Source organism: Mesoplodon bidens (genome assembly GCF_964165515.1).
Source record: "Mesoplodon bidens genome assembly, chromosome: 1".
NCBI lineage: Eukaryota > Metazoa > Chordata > Mammalia > Artiodactyla > Ziphiidae > Mesoplodon > Mesoplodon bidens.
Window position 1 is genome coordinate 79091541 of NC_138176.1, and position 18059 is coordinate 79109599.

General features: G+C 43.1%; 1 protein-coding gene across 10 annotated transcripts in view; it reads left to right on the top strand.

Annotated features, from left to right (window-relative positions):
- ALPK1 (alpha kinase 1) overlaps positions 1 to 18059 on the top strand; it is a 134428-nt gene that overhangs the window by 97942 nt on the left and 18427 nt on the right. For 9 of the 10 annotated variants that reach the window (XM_081244197.1, XM_081244191.1, XM_081244195.1 and 6 more), the window contains one exon: positions 14046 to 14244. In XM_081244197.1, coding sequence (XP_081100323.1) covers positions 14046 to 14244 — 199 coding nt within the window. Of the gene's footprint in view, positions 1 to 4227; positions 4383 to 14045; positions 14245 to 18059 lie in introns of those variants that run through there. The other variant, XM_081244188.1, reaches the window with a different exon arrangement.

Genomic DNA, 18059 nt, shown 5'->3' on the forward strand with positions numbered 1-18059 from the left:
ATTTTGTCTGATATGAGAATTGCTACTCCAGCTTTCTTTTGATTTCCATTTGCATGGAATATCTTTTTCCATCCCCTCACTTTCAGTCTGTATGTATCCGTAGGTCTGAAGTGGGTCTCTTGTAGACAGCATATATATGGGTCTTGTTTTTGTATCCATTCAGCCAGTCTATGTCTTTTGGATGCAGCGTTTAATCCATTTACATTTAAGGTAACTATCAATATGTATGTTCCTATTACCATTTTCTTAATTGTTTTGGGTTTATTATTGTAGGTCTTTTCCTTCTCTTGTGTTTCCTGTCCAGAGAAGTTCCTTTAGCATTTGTTGTAAAGCTGGTTTGGTGGTGCTGAATTCTCTTAGCTTTTGCTTGTCTGTAAAGGTTTTAATTTCTCCATCAAATCTGAATGAGATCCTTGCTGAGTAATCTTGGTTGTAGGTTTTTCTCCTTCATCACTTTAAATATGTCCTGCCACTCCCTTCTGGCTTCCAGAGTTTCTGCTGAAACATCAGCTGTTAACCTTATGGGGATTCCCTTATGTGTTATTTGTTGTTTTTCCCTTGCTGCTTTTAATATTTGTTCTTTGTATTTAATTTTTGATAGTTTGATTAATATGTGTCTTGGTTTGTTTCTCCTTGGATTTATCCTGTATGGGACTCTGTGCTTCCTGGACTTGATTAAGTATTTCCTTTCCCATATTAGGGAAGTTTTCAACTATAATCTCTTCAAATATTTTCTCAGTCCCTTTCTTTTTCTCTTCTTCTTCTGGGACCCCTATAATTCAAATGTTGGTGTGTTTAATGTTGTCCCAGAGGTCTTTGAGACTGTCCTCAATTCTTTTCATTCTTTTTTCTTTATTCTGCTCTGTGGTAGTTATTTCCACTATTTTATCTTCCAGGTCACTTATCCATTCTTCTGCCTCTGTTATTCTGCTATTGATCCCTTTTAGAAAATTTTTTATTTCATTTATTGTGTTGTTCATCACTGTTTGTTTGCTCTTTAGTTCTTCTAGGTCCTTGTTAAACATTTCTTGTATTTTCTCCATTCTATTTCCAACATCTTGGATCATCTTTACTATCATTATTCTGAATTCTTTTTCAGGTAGACTGCCTATTTCCTCTTCATTTGTTAGGTCTGGTGGGTTTTTGCCTTGCTCCTTCATCTGCTGTGTGTTTCTCTGTCTTCTCATTTTGCTTAACTTACTGTGTTTGGGGTCTCCTTTTCGCAGGCTGCAGGTTCGTAGTTTCCGTTGTTTTTGGTGTCTGTCCCCAGTGGCTAAGGTTGGTTCAGTGGGTTGTGTAGGCTTCCTGGTGGAGGGAACTAGTGCCTGTGTTCTGGTGGATGAGGCTGGATCTTGTATTTCTGGTGGGCAGGTCCACATCTGGTGGTGTGTTTTGGGGTGTCTATGACCTTAATATGATTTTAGGCAGCCTCTGTGCTAATGGATGGGGTTGTGTTCCTGTCTTGCTAGTTGTTTGGCATAGGGTGTCCTGCACTGTAGCTTGCTGGTCGTTGAGTGGAGCTGGGTCTTGGCACTGAGATGGAGATCTCTGGGAGATTTTCACCGTTTGATATTACGTGGAGCTGGGAGGTCTCTTGTGGACCAGTGTCCTGAAGTTGGTTCTCCCACCTCAGTGGCACAGCCCTGACGCCTGGCTGGAGCACCAAGAGCCTGTCCTCCAAACGGCTCAGAATAAAAGGGAGGAAAAAAAAGAAAGAAGAAGATAAAATAAAATAAAGTAAAATAAAATAAAGTTATTAAAAAATAAGTATTAAGAAAAAAATTTTTAAATAAAAAAAACAAAAACAAAATGGACAGTCAGAACCCTAGGACAAATGGTAAAAGCAAAGGTATACAGACAAAATCACACACAGAAGCATACACATACACACTCACAAAAAGAGAAAAAGGTAAAAATATGTGTATATTGTTGCTCCCAAAGCCCACCTCCTCAATTTGGGATGATTCGTTGTCTATTCAGGTATTCCACAGATGCAGGGTACATCAAGTTGATTGTGGAGATTTAATCCGCTGCTACTGAGGTTGCTGGGAGAGATTTCCTTTCTCTTTGTTCACACAGCTCCCGGGGTTCAGCTTTGGATTTGCCCCCGCCTCTGCCTGTAGGTCGCCTGAGGGCGTCTGTTCTTCTCTCAGACAGGACGGGGTTAAAGGAGCAGCTGATTCGGGGGCTCTGGCTCACTCAGGCCTCGGGGAGGGAGGGGTACGGAGTGCGGGGCGAGCCTGCGGCTGCAGAGGCCAGCGTGACGTTGCTCCAGCCTGAGGCGCGCCGTGCGTTCTCCCGGGGAAGTAGTCCCTGTATCACGGGACCCTGGCAGTGGCGGGCTGCACAGGCTCCCAGGAGGGGAGGTGTGGATAGTGACTTGTGCTCGTACACAGGCTTCTTGGTGGTGGCAGCAGCAGCCTTAGCGTCTCATGCCCGTCTCTGGGGTCCGCACTGATAGTCGCGGCTCACGCCCGTCTCTGAAGCTCCTTTAAGCGGCACTCTTAATCCCCTCTCCTCGCGCACCAGGAAACAAAGAGGGAAGAAAAAGTCTCTTGCCTCTTCGGCAGTTCCACACCTTTTCCCGGACTCCCTCCCGGCTAGCTGTGGCGCACTAGCCCCCTTCAGGCTGTGTTCACGCAGCCAACCCCAGTCTTCTCTCTGGGATCCGACCTCCAAAACCCGAGCCTCAGCCCGCAGCCCCGCCCGCCCCGGCGGGTGAGCAGACAAACCTCTCGGCTGGTGAGTGCTGGTCAGCGCCGATCCCCTGGGCAGGAATCTCTCCGTACCCCCGTTGCTGCACTCTCCTCCGTGGCGCCGAAGCACCCCCCTCCGCCACCCGCAGTCTCCGCCCGCGAAGGGGCTTCTAGTGTGTGGAAACTTTTCCTCCTTCACAACTCCCTCCCACTGGTGCAGGTCCCGTCCCTATTCTTTTGTCTCTGTTTTTTCTTGTTTCTTTTGCCCTACCCAGGTACGTGGGGAGTTTCTTGCCTTTTGGGAGGTCTGAGGTCTTCTGTCAGCGTTCAGTAGGTGTTCTGTAGGAGTTGTTCCACATATAGATGTATTTCTGATGTATTTGTGGGGAGGAAGGTGATCTCCGCGTCTTACTCTTCCGCCATCTTGAAGCTCCTCCAGATATTGTGCATGTTTTAAAGGTAGAGCCAATAGCATTTTCTGATGGATTATATGTAGAGTATGAGAGAAGGAGAAGAGCCACAAACTTAGAATGGAACCTCTGAAGTTTTGTCCCTCAGCAAATGAATGGATGAGTTGTCATTACTGTGATGGAAAAGCAAGTATGGAAGAAAAAATAAAGAGTTTTGTTTTAAACATGTTAAGTTTGAGATACCTAACTGACATCCACATCGGGCTATTTATTGTCTAGGCAATTTCATACACTAGGCAGCGTTGCAGGAAAGAGACTCAGGATGGTATTTAAATTTGGGATTGTCAACAGAAGTGATATTTGAGGCCATGGGACAGTCTAAGTGAGTGTAGCTAGAGAAGGGGAGCAGTCTTAGGACTGAATCCTAGGGCTTTAACATTCAGAGGCTGGAAAAGAAGGACGCTCCAGCAAAGTAGAGTGAGCAGCCAATGAGGTAGGAAGAAAAGCAGGAGAGTATGAAATGCCAGAAGTCACATGAATAAAAAAAGAGGGATTGATTGTCACAGCCAGATGGTTCTAGGAGTTTGAATAAGATGAGGATTAATAAATGGTCATTGGGGGCTTCCCTGGTGGCGCAGTGGTTGAGAGTCCGCCTGCTGATGCAGGGGACACGGGTTCGTGCCCCGGTCCGGGAAGATACCACATGCCGCGGAGCGGCTGGGCCCGTGAGCCATGGCTGCTGAGCCTGTGCGTCCGGAGCCTGTGCTCCGCAACGGGAGAGGCCACAACAGTGAGAGGCCCGCGTAACGCAAAAAAAAAAGGAAAAAAAAAATGGTCATTGGGTTTGGAGGTTGTTGACAACCTAGAAAAGAATGGGTTCAGTGGAGTGCTGAGGATGAAAGCTATAGACTTAAGAAAGAGTGGGAGGTGAGGAAGCAAAGACTGAGTTTAGACAACTCTTGAGATTGGCTGTAAAGAGGGACAGAGAAATGGGACAGGTGCTGGAGGCAGAATGCTGTGGACTGAATATTTGTATCCTTACCTCCCAAATTCATAGGTTGAAATTCTAACCCTCAAGGTGATGGTTTTGGAGGAGGTGCTTTGGGAGATGATTAGGCCTTGAGGACAGAGCCCTCATGAATGGGATTAGTACCCTTATAAAAGAGGTCCCAGAGAGACATGGAAAAAAGATGCCATCTGTGAACCAGGAAGCAGGCCCTCACCAGGCATGGAGTCTGCCAGTTCCTTGATCTTGGACTTCCCAATCCCCAGAACTGTGAGAAATAAATTTCTGTTGTTTATAAACCACTCAGTTTATGGCATTTTTGTTATGGCAGCCTGAAAGGACTAAGACAGAGATATATGGTTATGGGAGGACTTTTTAAGATGGAAGATATTGTAATGTTCGTATGCTGATGAGAATGATCCAGTAGAGATGAGGCAATTAGTGATGCAGAAGTGAAAGAAAGTATTTACAAGCATAATGTCGTAGAGTAAAGAAGGCAGGATAGAATTGAGTATTTAAGTGGGGGGTTGGCCATAAACATGCCAATAGGAAAGTAGGGAGGACACATGGGTTACAGTACAAGAGGGATGGCAGATTTGGGTAAGAGGATAAGGAAGATGTCATCTCACTGACTATTTCCTTAGTGAGATAAGAAGCCAGGTCATCAGCTGAGTGTGAGGAGGTTAAAGGGGCTGTGGCAGCTGGAGAGGAGAGCGAAAGTATAATAGTAGCTGGGTTGTTAGGCCATGCTAAGGGCCAGCCTCAGGTCATGGTCATAAATTTAAAGTGTTATGGTTGTATTTTTCTCCAGCCACATTCACTTGCTTGGGTAGAAGCTCAGATTAGGCAGAGAATTACATATAATTTGAAAATATTAAGTGACAATAAATAATATTCATCTTCCCCTCCTGTGTTCAGAACCAACTGAAAGATAGATGCAAAAGAGCAACCTTTATTATTCTAAAACAGATAGGAGAATGTAGCTTTAGGTTTTCAGACAAATGGGTTGGAAAATTCTTCACTCCAGACACATCTTGTTGCTGGCAGGCCCCTTCCCTTACTGTAGAACAGGGAGGAAGACTTGAGGAGAGGAAAGAGGAAGGTCTGAGCCAGGTATGCTACTCCCATCAGATAACTCACTCCACCCCCAGTAGGGAGGAGGAGTGAGGGGTGGGCTAAGAGGCTAAAGGTCAGGCTAGCTCCCCGGTTCTCAACTCTAGAATCATGGGAATCACCTGGGGATCATCGGTATCACCTGGGCATCGTTTAGAGAAACATGCCTGGGTACACTTCCAGAGATTCTGATTTAACAGGCCTGGGGTGCCATCTGGGCATCTGGATTTTTAAAAGCTTACCTAGGGGATTCTAATATGAGGCCAACATTTTCCCTTAACAATAAACATGGTCAGAATTGCCAGACAAATATGATAGAAGTTGAAAGCAGCAAAGGAGCGAAGAATGCTTATTAAAAAGTTGCTATGTTGATGCACCATGGAATTTAAAGAGGCAAGTGAGGACATGAGGGATTGATGGCGTAGCACACACACACACACACACAAAACCCCAGTAGGGTCAGCAGGTAGTGTGGATGTCCCCAAAGTGTTGCAGGATTACTGGAGTTGGGCTATCCAGGAAGGGAGTTGGGAGAATAAGAGATAAAGATTAAAGAATCAAATGCTGGAATTGAGATTCTGATTGTGATGCCACCAAAGTAGCAAGTTCTAAAGTGACTGACGGTGAGAGTGACTAAGCTTAAGTGTAGAACAAGATCCTTGGAGATAAGGAGGCCATGGCAAGAGAGACCAGTGTGCTGGGTGAGTCATCAGTGTGGATGCTGAAATCACCATGGTGGCTGTAGCAACCTGGAGTCCAGAAGAAAGGTAAGACACACAGGTCCACAGTACCGGGGGCTGTGAGGCTCGCCATGATCCTGGGTAGGTGGTCTCTGTTTTGATGTTGCTTTCTTATTCTTTTAACAGACAGCCCAACTCCATTCACAGTAGATTTGAGAGGGGGAGGGTCAGAAAGCAGGGATAGGTGATCCAAAATATTATCTTTACGTACTGAGATTGAGAAAAAGGTTATAACTATTTCTGGGAAGTGCTTTAATCTGCATGCCCCACTGGTAAAATGAAGGAAAGATTGGTGAAATGTTAACAGGCCCTGAACATAAACTGTAAGAAAGTTCAGGGTTTTTCCTCTCCTCCTCCTCACGTTTCGGTGGGTGGACAAACGTGGTGCATGCTGTGCTTGGTCTTCCCTTGACCTTGAGTAGTCCAGTTTGATCAGTTGACTCTTACTATGCTTTATTGTTGGTATATAACTATGCAGGCATCAGTCACTTTTCATTTGTTTATTCTGCTAATTCCTCACCTCAGGACACTTCCCCCCTCCCTTTCCCCTGCCTTTTTCCTATCTCCCAATTTGCTATGCAGCAATAATTTCCCCTTACACTGCGCCTGCCAATTGCAATGCCAGATGGCTTCTGTTTTGAGTCCCCTCACCCAGCCCCCCTTGAGAACAGCTGCCATTGTCATTGCTGTGAACACATCGTGGCTTTGAACCCATAGCTGGGACCCAAACTTGATGCTCAGCGTTGGGAGGGGCTAGCACTAATGCCAGGAGCCCTGAAAACAGCACACACTTTTCCTGCTGCTGTTCAGTAAAAGCCCTTAGAAAAGGCTCTTTCGCATTTTTTCAATCATCTGCGTATTGAAATCTCATTGTGGAGTTTAATTCCTTTACCACCTGACTCAGCTTCCTCGCCATGAAGTTCCCTTTGTGCCATAAACTCAATTAGGACCCCATCCTAAAAACAGATGTGAAAAAACTGTGGTGTGTGTGTGTGCACATTTGTGAGTCTGTCTCTTTAGAGCTCCAGCATACACACTCCCTTATCTGTATCCATATATTTTTATTTAAACAGGTTCATTCAGGAAGAAAAGCCACAATTTAGTGGCTATTGGGACAGGCTTCCTAAGTCAGCCTCTGAGGAAAGATAATAAAATAGAATTCCTTTTTTTTTTAATTTTTATCTTGAGTTATCCTATGTTGGTTCCATCACTAAAATTCTGTTCCTGTGACACCATCTTAAAAGATTATATTTTTGAGCCCTCTGTGATGGCAGGTCAGTCGTGGGTCTAAAAACCCAAACAAAAAGAATCCTGAATCAAATACCATGTAGACCAATATGCATTTCAAAGGCACTGCCACGTAGTCAGTGGGTTAGGGTTTTTGTGTTGTTTTCTTTCTTTTGGGGGGAGTGGGGGAGGGAAAGGGACTCTCTTTCATGTTAATCTAATTGTGCATAACCCAGGCACATTTTACCAAGTAGAGAAACGTCCTCTTTAGCGTCCTTCCCTACCACACACTCGGGCCTCCTTTCATTCCTCCCTTTCTGAAGTCAGAGTGCTCCCCCGGTGTACATTTGGGGGAGATTCCCAGGATGGTGATGTATTCTGCTTTGCTGCTGAGGAATTTACTATCCCCCCACTTGGCAACAAATGAAAGTGGGTATTAATTTCTCAGAGTGCTGGTAGAAACACGAGAGAGGGGCTGCACGAATGATACCCACCTAAATCTGTATGTAGTGCACAGCAGGCCACCGTTTCAAAAGAGGGAGAGAAAAGACAATGACAAGAAAGAAAAGATTCCCCTGAGTTGACTTCTCTGCATTTTGCGTCGTTAGGTTTTGGAGAGAGATGCGAGAGGTTCAGGCCCTGAACAGAGTCAAATTATGCAGCTGCGGGGATGCCAGGTCCTCCAGAATAGGATGCTTCGTTTAGATTTTCCACAATGCTATTGAAGTGCTTATTTTCCTCCTGAAGAGACACAAACAGATGCAAACTTCTGTAAACACTTTAGAAATGAATTCAGTGAGTTTGGCCTCTCAGCAGTGCTCAATAGCTGACAGAAAAATGTCTAATTAGTGCAAGTGGAAATAATAGGGCCACTTGGATTCCTTCCATCCTCCTCCAACTCTACTTTTCCAAGGAACTCAAAGGGCCTTTGTCTGGCAGGTCACCCTCTCTCAGGCTTTGTGCTCCAAACTATTAAGAGTAGAAGGGGGAAAAATAGATGGGGGAATGTTCTCTGCTCAAATATATGGCGTGTTCACGCAGGATGCAGAATGGGGTGTTTGTGGCATCCTTTACAGGTGCTCGGGAGGTATTCCTCCATTGGCAACAGCCAAAAGCAACTCACACGTGCATGCTAAGAAGCCTCCCTTTCAAGAACCAGCTTTCCTTCACCAATTGCCATAGAGCCTGCTCCTTTTCCTTTTTTTTTTTTTTTCTCAGCTTCCAGTAACATCAGTCCTTAGACTTAGTGAAGTGAAGAAATTAAATGAGAGGTTTCACCATTTTCTGAGATAAACCTTAGAGATGTTATATGCATGATCTGTTATTTCCTTTTTACTCTGTTGAAAATTCCACTGACATTTCTTTTAGGAACCTGTCTTTGCTTGTTGTTATTTTGTCATACAGGAGAATGGGAGCACGTGAACCGAATTATTTTTTCCTATTTTTTTTCGTAGTGTTCCTCTTCATTTATTAAGCACCCACAATGTGCCAGGCTCTGTGCTGAACACTTGACCCACATTTCCTCTAATCCTAAAACAGCACTGAAAATAGGTACCATCTACATTTCACAGATGAGGAAATTGAGACTAGGAGAGATTTAGTAACTGGCCATGGCAAGCAAATGAGGACCTTGGACACAATCCAGATACCTGTGGTTTCATCTCAGACATTATTTTATCTCTAGAAGTTTGACTTGGATCATTTTTTATATCTCCCATGTCCCTAATCCCACCTAATTTTTTACCCTACCTTCTTGAACTTATAAAATACAGTTAAAACTGTCATTTGGGGTTCAATTTCTATTGATTCCTTTTTCTTTTTAGTGTAGGCTTCTTTCATGCCTGGTAATTTTTAACTGGATGCCAAACATTATAAATTTTACCTTATAATATGGCAGATAATTTGGGTGTCTATAAATATTCTTGAACCTTTTTCTGGAATTCAGTCAAGTTAGGAAATAGTTTGATCCATGCCGTGCTTGCTTCTAAACTTTCAGAGTGGGCCAAGAGCCATCTTCCTCTAAGGTTAATTTTGTCTCACTACTGAAGCAATACCCTTCTGAATATTCTACCCCCTGCCCTGTGAATGACATGATTTCCTACTATGGCTGGTAGAAACACAAACTACATGAGGCTTGGGGATTGTTTCCTCTGCTCCTTTCAGGTGGTTCTTTCCCCAGCCTTGGGTGGTGTCTTTTCATACATGAGCTGATTAGTAGTGTTCTGCTGGAGACTCAGAGGGGACCCTCTGCAGATCTCTGGACTTCTTGCTTTGTGCAGCTCTCTCCTTCTGGTTCTCTGCTCTGTGAACTCTGGCCACCTTAGCCTCTACAGACTCCTAGAAGGTCCATCTCCTCAACTTGGGAAGACCACCTCACTAGACTTGTAAAGCGTCCTTTCAGCTCTGTGTAAGAAATTCCCAGTTGGAGTAATCCCCAGCTAATCACCAAATTACCATTTGGTCTTCTGGTACCAACTTTCACTAGAGAATTTCAAAATGCTGAAATTAAAGGCCATCTCCTGGAAGGTTTTCTTTTCTTTCTCTTATTTTTAAACACATAACAAGAACACTCTTTTCAATTGGGATTTGTTTTTATTTGTCCCCCCTTTTTTTTTTTCTTAGAATTTTTTTTTATCATAACAAGGGATACAGGTTCCTTAGAACCACTGTTTGGACTCAGTGAGTGGTGAGTTCAGCCCTAGCTACAAAGACCCAGATTCCTGTGCCCAGATTAGGCCCTGCTCAAAATCACCTTCATCAGACACAGGTGGAAAGCAGAAGAAAAACTGACCCTTGAGAGACTTGGGTTCCTCAAGTATTAGCTGAGGATGTAAAGAAATTGAAACTCTGTACACTATTGGTGGTATTGTAAAATGGTGTAAACTCTATGGAAAACAGTATGGTTGTTCCTCAAAAAATTAAAAATATAACTACCATTTAATCCAGCAATCCTATTTCTAGGTATATATCTCAAAGAATTGAAAGCATGGCCTCAAAGAGATATTTGCACACCCATGTTCATAGCAGCACTATTCACAATAGCTAAGCGGTGGAAGCAACCCAAATGTCCATTGACAGATGAATGGGTATAGATTCATCCATACAAAAATTGGTATATACATACAATGGAATATTATTCATCATTTAAAAGGAAGGAAATTTTGTCACATGCTACAACACAGGTGAACCTTAAGGACTTTATACTAAGTCAAGTAAGCCAGTCACAGAAAGACAAAAACTATATGATTCCACTTATATGAGGTACCTAGAATAGTCAAATTCATAGAAACAGAAAGTAAAATTGTGGTTACCAGGAGCTAGGGAGAAAGGAGAAAGGGTTGTTGTATCAAGTTTCATACTTGCAAAATAAAAAAGTTCTGAAGATCTAATTCACAATAATGTGACTATACCTAACACTACTGAACGCCATTCTTAAAAAAAGCTGAGATGGCAAATTTTACGTTCTGTGCTTTTTACCACAATAGAAAAGAAAAAAAAAAAAAAAAAAGAGACGAGTTCCTTCCTGCCTCACCCTGACCCTTTTGACTTTGTAACTTTGGAAAGTCAACTTCTCAGCCACGGTTTCCTTATCTTACTTAGATTTTGTAGTTACTATAGATTTAAATGAGTTCATTTGTGTGAACGTTTTTCATAAACTAGATGGTACTACGAAGATGGAAACCATTATTATCAGGGAGGAAAGGGTGAAGAATTAGCCCTAGAGAATAGTCCAGCCTCTAAACATTGCATCCCTTGTAGGTACTCAGTTACCCCAAAACTGAAGTGAGGCACCTGTGAGAATGGAGAGCAGAACTGAACATGAAGCATGCACCTCAAAGAGAGGGGACTCACTGTGGCTTGCTGAGTACCCTCCACAGGGTACATAGTCATGAGCAGGGTGACAGGGATAGAGATGCTGTTTCAAAGAAAGGTTTAAGGGAGCCTGGCAGTGGCAGAAGCTGCAAGTTCTACAGATGGCAGCTGAGGTTGCAAACCAAAGGGCTATATTTATGTGTAGCTAGCATAGAAAGGACTCTTGATCAGAGACTGTCCTTATTAAACAGAGCTGGGCATACATAAAATCATCAATTTCCTATTCCATCTTTAAGTTTACATTTCATGAATGTCAAATGACTGACATGTTCTCATTTTAAAACTTGTGTTTTTTCAGATTGATAGTTTATTTGACAAACCTCAATTGCAGTTTTGAGCATTTCAGTTTTAGTTAGGCTTTTTTTGGTTGGGTGAAACAGAGGCTCACACAAGCAAACTCATAAAATGAGTGTACATTGTTATGAAGATCCACATGGAGCAATAAAGGAAACCTGTAACTCTAAGAACAGCGCTTGCGAAAAGGTGGCTTTGGAGTCACATTCTTGGATCTTCACTCTGGTGTCAAACGTAGCTTAGCTACACTCTACTCTCTGCTTCTTCCCATCCTGCAACAACTGGAAAATTCTTTCTATCCTTCTTAGTTCAGATCAAGAAGTTCATTTTTCAAGCCAGGCCACAGAGTCATGGGCAAAGAGTCAGGTGGGTACTCTTAGGTTAGCCTTGAGCTGGTGGTAAGATGGGTAGAGGGAATCAAGGTCAAGTAGCAAAATACATTGCCGCTTCAAAGGCAGTGGCTGTGGGCAGAGCAGGTTCCCTTAGAAAGGGTTATGTTGTGTCAGGCAGTGATTAATGTTGGGGAAACTAACACCTCTCTTCCCCTCCTGGAACAAACTAAGATATAAAACAAAAGAGGCAGACAAGAGATTGAATATTACCTTTAATTCTGACCAAGGCTAAATTGAAAGATATAGCTTGGTATTAGAACAAGGGGGTCTGCTAGATGAACCCCAGAATTATGTTGACTTCCCCATTCAGTCACAGAAATTACTGGGCCAAGCAGAACACCCCATATAGTGTGGCTTTCTGATATAGAAGAGCAGAGAAGAATCCCTGTTTCCTTTAGATAACTCATTCCCAAAAGAAAAAAGAGAGGAGCTAAGCCATGCATGCCCAGTTTCTTCTTCCCAAATTTTCTTTTTTTTTTTTTTTTTTTTGCGGTACGCGGGCCTCTCACTGTTGTGGCCTCTCCCGTTGTGGAGCACAGGCTCCAGATGCACAGGCTCAGCAGCCATGGCTCACGGGCCTAGCCGCTCAGCAGCATGTGGGATCTTCCCGGACCGGGGCATGAACCCGTGTCCCCTGCATCGGCAGGCGGACTGTCAACCACTGCGCCACCAGGGAAGCCTTTCCCAAGTTTTCTTATCAGTGTAGTCCACCTCTCCTGGGACAGAGTGGGTAAAGGAGTAGAGAGAGGCCAGGAGTGCTACAGTACTTGAGCTCCCTTCATGTGGAAGGAAACATCAAAAGGAGAGAAGAGGTATTCCCCTAACAATTGGCATCACTATCACAGTTTCAGTAGTGATCAACTAAGAACAAAAGGATAAATACAAGAGCACATTATCACTTTTCAAACTTAAAAAACACAGCGATAGGTTAAAACCCTTAACAAGTTAAGAAAGCATCAGTTTGAAAAGAGAAGGATTATTGTGCTGATTCTCGGTAGGCAAGGTATAAATGAAAAGAAATAGGATTCTAGGAGTAAGAATGGGAGGAGTGATTCAATTGGATGATTAAAATATTGGCTTTGACCTTTAAATAAATAGAACCTGCCTCTTAGGATTGTTGTGAGGATCGAATAAACTAATACATATAAAGCTCTTAGCACTGTGCCTGGCACCTGGTTTTGCCCAATAAGTGTTAGTTCTTATGTGGTGAAGAAAGCAATGCTTGTATTATAACATTGTGGTAGGAGAATGGGCAATGCTTACAATGCTTTTCTAGGCTTCATACGTGAGCTAACATGCCCAGAAAAAAAATCTGCTTGATATAGTTTAGCAAATGGAGAAAGTACTAGTGGGTGGTAAACTCATTTATGCTAACAGCTGCATGACTTTCAATGTCTTTTGTATAATACCTTAAGAGGCCAAAAGATTATTTTTTCCATAAAAGTTTGCCTCATTTATCTCTACTTCTCACTCTTTATGTTATACTTTCATTTCATGTCTGTTTCTTTTCTTATTTTATTCATTAACTAAACATAGTCATATAAAATAAATATAAAATATTGCTTAGAAGTCTATATTTCTTCTTAATTAAAATAGAGGCAATAAATGAAGCAGAATATTATGAACTGACATGGAAACTTCTAGATGTTATGATGACCAAAAAAATCAAGTAGCAAAACAATATGTCTAGTGTAATGTCATTTAGGAAGGGAGGGAGGGAAGGAGGGAGGAAGGAAGGAAAGAAGGGAGGAAGGGAGGGAGGGAGGAAAGAAAGGAAAAGAAAGAGAAAAAAGAAAAGAAAAATAGAGGGAGAAAATTAGAAAGGAGAGAGAGAGAAGGCCAGGTAGGACAAAGAATCAATTAATGTCTAAATAAACAGAAGAGGGTAGAGGAAGTTCTGGAAGGATCTCTGGGAAACCATTAACAGGAAGAATGAGAATGAAATTTGTGGGAGGAAGGGAAAAATAAGGTAAGGAGTCAGAAAAAAACAAAGGGGCACTTTTAATTTTTACTTGGTGTTTGAATTTTTTCATAACAAGAAATATGCATTTATTACGTGTATAATATTAGAAATGTAATAGGGAAATGGAATGAAAGAAATATTATTTTATCCCACAAATGAATTGGGCTTTTCATTATCATTATTATTATCATTATTATTATCTTTTTGTTCAGTAGCACACTGTTTCCTCTCCTAGCTCTAGGTTTTGTTGTTGTTTTGATAATAATACCTAGAAGACTACTGGTCCCAAGACTGCCTTCTTTTCTTCCCGACTTTATTTCTTTTCATTCAGGCGTCCCTGAAAGCCTCCATCCTCGCCCGGGAGTGTGCCACCGCCGCTGCCATTGTGTTCCTGAGCGACCGGTTCCTGTATGGGCTCGACGTCTCGGGCGAACTCCTGCAGGTCGCCCAAGGGCTGCACAAGCTGCAGCCAGCAACGCCGATTGCCCCGCAGGTGGTTATTCGCCAAGCCCGAATCTCGATGCACTCAGGTAGGCTCCCTCCTGCTGGCCCTCCTCGTCCCGGAGTCGTCCCGTCTGGGGCTCACCTTCCTCCGGGCTCCTTGACTTCCGCGGGGACGGCGGGCACCGGGGCCCTCGGGCCTTCTTTTGTAGCCGCTGGCGCTCCCGCCAGCCTGCCGCCTTGCCCTTCCCCCTGCCTCTAGCCAGCACAAAGGCCCTGGCATAAAGGATTTCAGAGCCAAAAGCAATAGAGAAAATTGTGAAAGGGGGTGGAAAATACTAATTGGAGCTTTTGTCGTCTAACAAATCTGTCCTGCTGCTTTCAAACAGGGGTATCTGAATTGCTATACTTCTGACCAGCAGCCTTTAAAAATCAGATTAGAATTCTACTATTTTCTCTTAGCTCTCCAGTCTCCTTTCTGTAGGGCCACTTGACTATGCTAACAATAGACCTGACAAACCCACTGAAGTAATTTGAGATATTTTTCCATCACACGGAACACCGGTACAGTACCTGATTAGGCCTTAAAGTATCTTTTTTTTTCCTTCTGTCACTTTGAATAAAATGAAAAATGAGGCTGACATTCTAACTTAGGCTGTAATGTAGAGGGGGACTGGAGGAGAGAGGGGCCTGCTATGTGTTACAGCAAAGTTCACTTTCATAGAATTCCTGAATTATTTAAATTACTGATAACCATGAGGTTTAGAAACCTGTAGCCTGCTGTTCTCTTTTCCAAGAGTGAAAGGATAAAGGATGAAAATTGAATGCAAGTTGCCTCTCCCAGAAACAGGACTGGCTCATTTTTTAAATTAGGTTTAGCTATTGCTATTGTTTTAATAACTCTGGCCTTGAAGAAGTTAAAATACCTTTTAACCACTTCATTTCCTTTGAAAAGGAACTGTACTGACTATACTGAATGGGACAGTTGCTGAGTACAGAGAGGGACAGAGATAAAAGGACGTGAGAGACATGGGCTTGTGGAGGTTAACTTTTCACAAGCCCAAGTTCATTCACTCTCAAGTTCTTGCAGCTGGGCATAAATTGTACCCATATCTTATTATTTACTTTTCTAAAGTACTTGCATCAACAGAGTTGAACTTAGGAAAAAATTCTTACTTCAAATGTCCATGATTTGGGGGGCTTCCCTGGTGGCGCAGTGGTTGAGAGTCCGCCTGCCGATGCAGGGGACACGGGTTCGTGCCCCGATCCCGGAAGATCCCACATGCCGCGGAGCGGCTGGGCCCGCGAGCCATGGCCGCGGAGCCTGTGCATCCCAAGCCTGTGCTCCGCAACGGGAGAGGCCACAGCAGTGAGAGGCCCGCGTACAGCAAAAAAAAAAAAAAAAAAAAAAAAATGTCCATGATTTGGGACATTTTATAATGTTTGGGGTTTATCATGTTGAGGGTATGAGAAAAACCTAACCACTAATATGCCTTCTGATGGCATCAGATGGAATAATGTGTGAGCAGAGCATTCTTTAGGGGAACCGAAAGTTGACGGCCGGGCGTGCATGGGCAAACTAATGTTGGTTCTCATCAAATAGAACTTGGAACAGTTACTGAGGCATGTTTCATGATACACAGATTTACAGATTTGCTATAGTGTGACATGGAAATCAAGGTCAAGTGGTAAGTAGTCATGTTGATAGCTTTGCTTTACACAACCAAATAATCTTTTCACTTACTTGTTTGGTTGATTGTTCCTCTCATGCCTCTAACTAAGGTGGTATAGACTTTTTCTTGTGATGACAATTAAGCCTTGATACCATCATGAGCAGCACGCTCCTCTGCCCACACATCACATGTCTAAGGTAAAAGTCCTAGATCTTATTCTGCAACAGTTGGGGTTTTCTTTTCCTCAAAGATACTACCAGAAATGCCACAAGAAAACAGACACAGCCTCAGAGTTAAAGTGCTTATCTGTAAACTTCTGCCCCCAAACATCTCTTGAGGCTCTACCTACACTGGGTTCCTCAGACAGAAAGGGGGGACTTAAGGCAGGGGTGGTGTCCTGGAAAGAGAACAAGGTACAGTGAAAAGGGGTCTCAGTCCCCAGCATTTGGGAGTCCTGGGATAGAGAAAGGAGAGGTGTGTACGATGTTATAAGGGGTAAGGAAGAGGAATAAAGATAATATGAAGGGACAACACAGTCTTCCCGTTTTCCCCTTTGACCAAGCCCATCCTGCTATCCACTCAAAACCCATTCCAAAGGTCTAAGCATTCAATGTTGTGGGATTTCAGAGGCAAGAGAGGATGCCCTGGGCCTGCCCAGCTCACTCCTGCCTGAAATTAGGAGACAAAACCTTTCAAGCCACAGTTAAAAGCAAAGAGTCAGACTTGAGTTCCATCAACGTGGAGGATTGAGCAAGTACAGAATCTTCTCCCATTACATAAATATCGTGAATTAAATACTTTTTAAGTGCCTGAAACATAGAAGACATTCAAAATCAAAATAGTGGACTACTGCTCCTGACACTATAGCCAAAGAGATTTACACTTGGATGTAGTCCTTGGGGAAGGGATTGCCACTTTAATTCCTGTGCAGGAACAAGAGACAGGGCCTTGGGCCTACGTGGAGTGAAATATTTGCCTAAAGCTGGAAACCTTAAAGGTTTGCACAGCTATGAAATGGGACTGGACTGCTATACCAGCCCACCCAGAGAGGTGATGAGGAAGCTTATTCTCTGCCCAAGCTCTGAGGTGGAGGCCAAAAAATATGTCTAAAGAAATAAAAACCCCAAGTCTGTGCCAAATGTCTGTGTGGAGTCTGAATTTACCCACAAGAAAGGGAATCACCCACCAAGTAATTAAGAAAAAACTAATTCAGGACTGAAATTTCTGGGACCTAGCAGATCAAGTACAAAATTATGCTGTAGAGAAACATCCACACTCCAGAGGCATCTCTTAATGTCCCGACCAGAAAGGTACACAGTGTCACTTCTGCCACATCGATTGGTTACAACAGGTCACAGGGCCAGTTCAGGCTCAGGGAGAAGGAAAATAGATTCCACTTCTTGGAGGAATGGCAAGGTCACGTTGCAGAAGAGCATGTGGGATAGAAGATATTGTTGTGACCTCCTTTGGATCACAATCTACCACAGTCAGGTATATGTCTGTATCTGCACTTTGAAATAGGGTGGTCAGGGAAGGCCTTATGAGACAGTGAAGTGACATTTGAGCAAAGACCTGAAGGAGAAGGGAGCAAGCCTTGGAGATACCTGGAATAAACGCATTCTAGACTAAAATAAGTACAAAAACCCTGACATGGGAACAAGCCTGTCAGATTCAAGGAGCAGTCAGGAGGCCACTGTAACCAAAGTAGAAGGAGTGAGGATGAGGGAAAGAATACTAAGAGAAGAGGTCAAAGAAGTCCCAGGGGCCAGGTCATATGGGGCTTAGAGGCACCTGGGAGCAGAAATGGATAAAAGGATGAATGATTGAGTTTCCTCCTTACAGAAAAACAGCCATCCATAGTGTAGGCCCCTCCTACGTGGTGTTAATGAAATAAATGAAAAGTTTACAAAGAAACTCTCTACCCACCCCCTAAAAAAATTCCTTCCTGATAATTCTGTAAATAGACCTATTCACGGGCAACTCTCCTCCACTTCTGGAGGCATAGTTTTCACAAAAAGGAGACACAGCCTTTGACAAAGGTTTGCCTTTACTTCTCAAGCCTTACTCTATATGAATGGATTATTCATTCATATGAATGAATATGTGTGTGTATATGTATGTACATGTATATGAATCTAATTGCAATTTCAGATACTGTACAACTTCCCACCTTACCAGTTCCTGAAAACTTGATCTTCTTTTTCACTTTTGTGTATGATGTAGTTACTGAT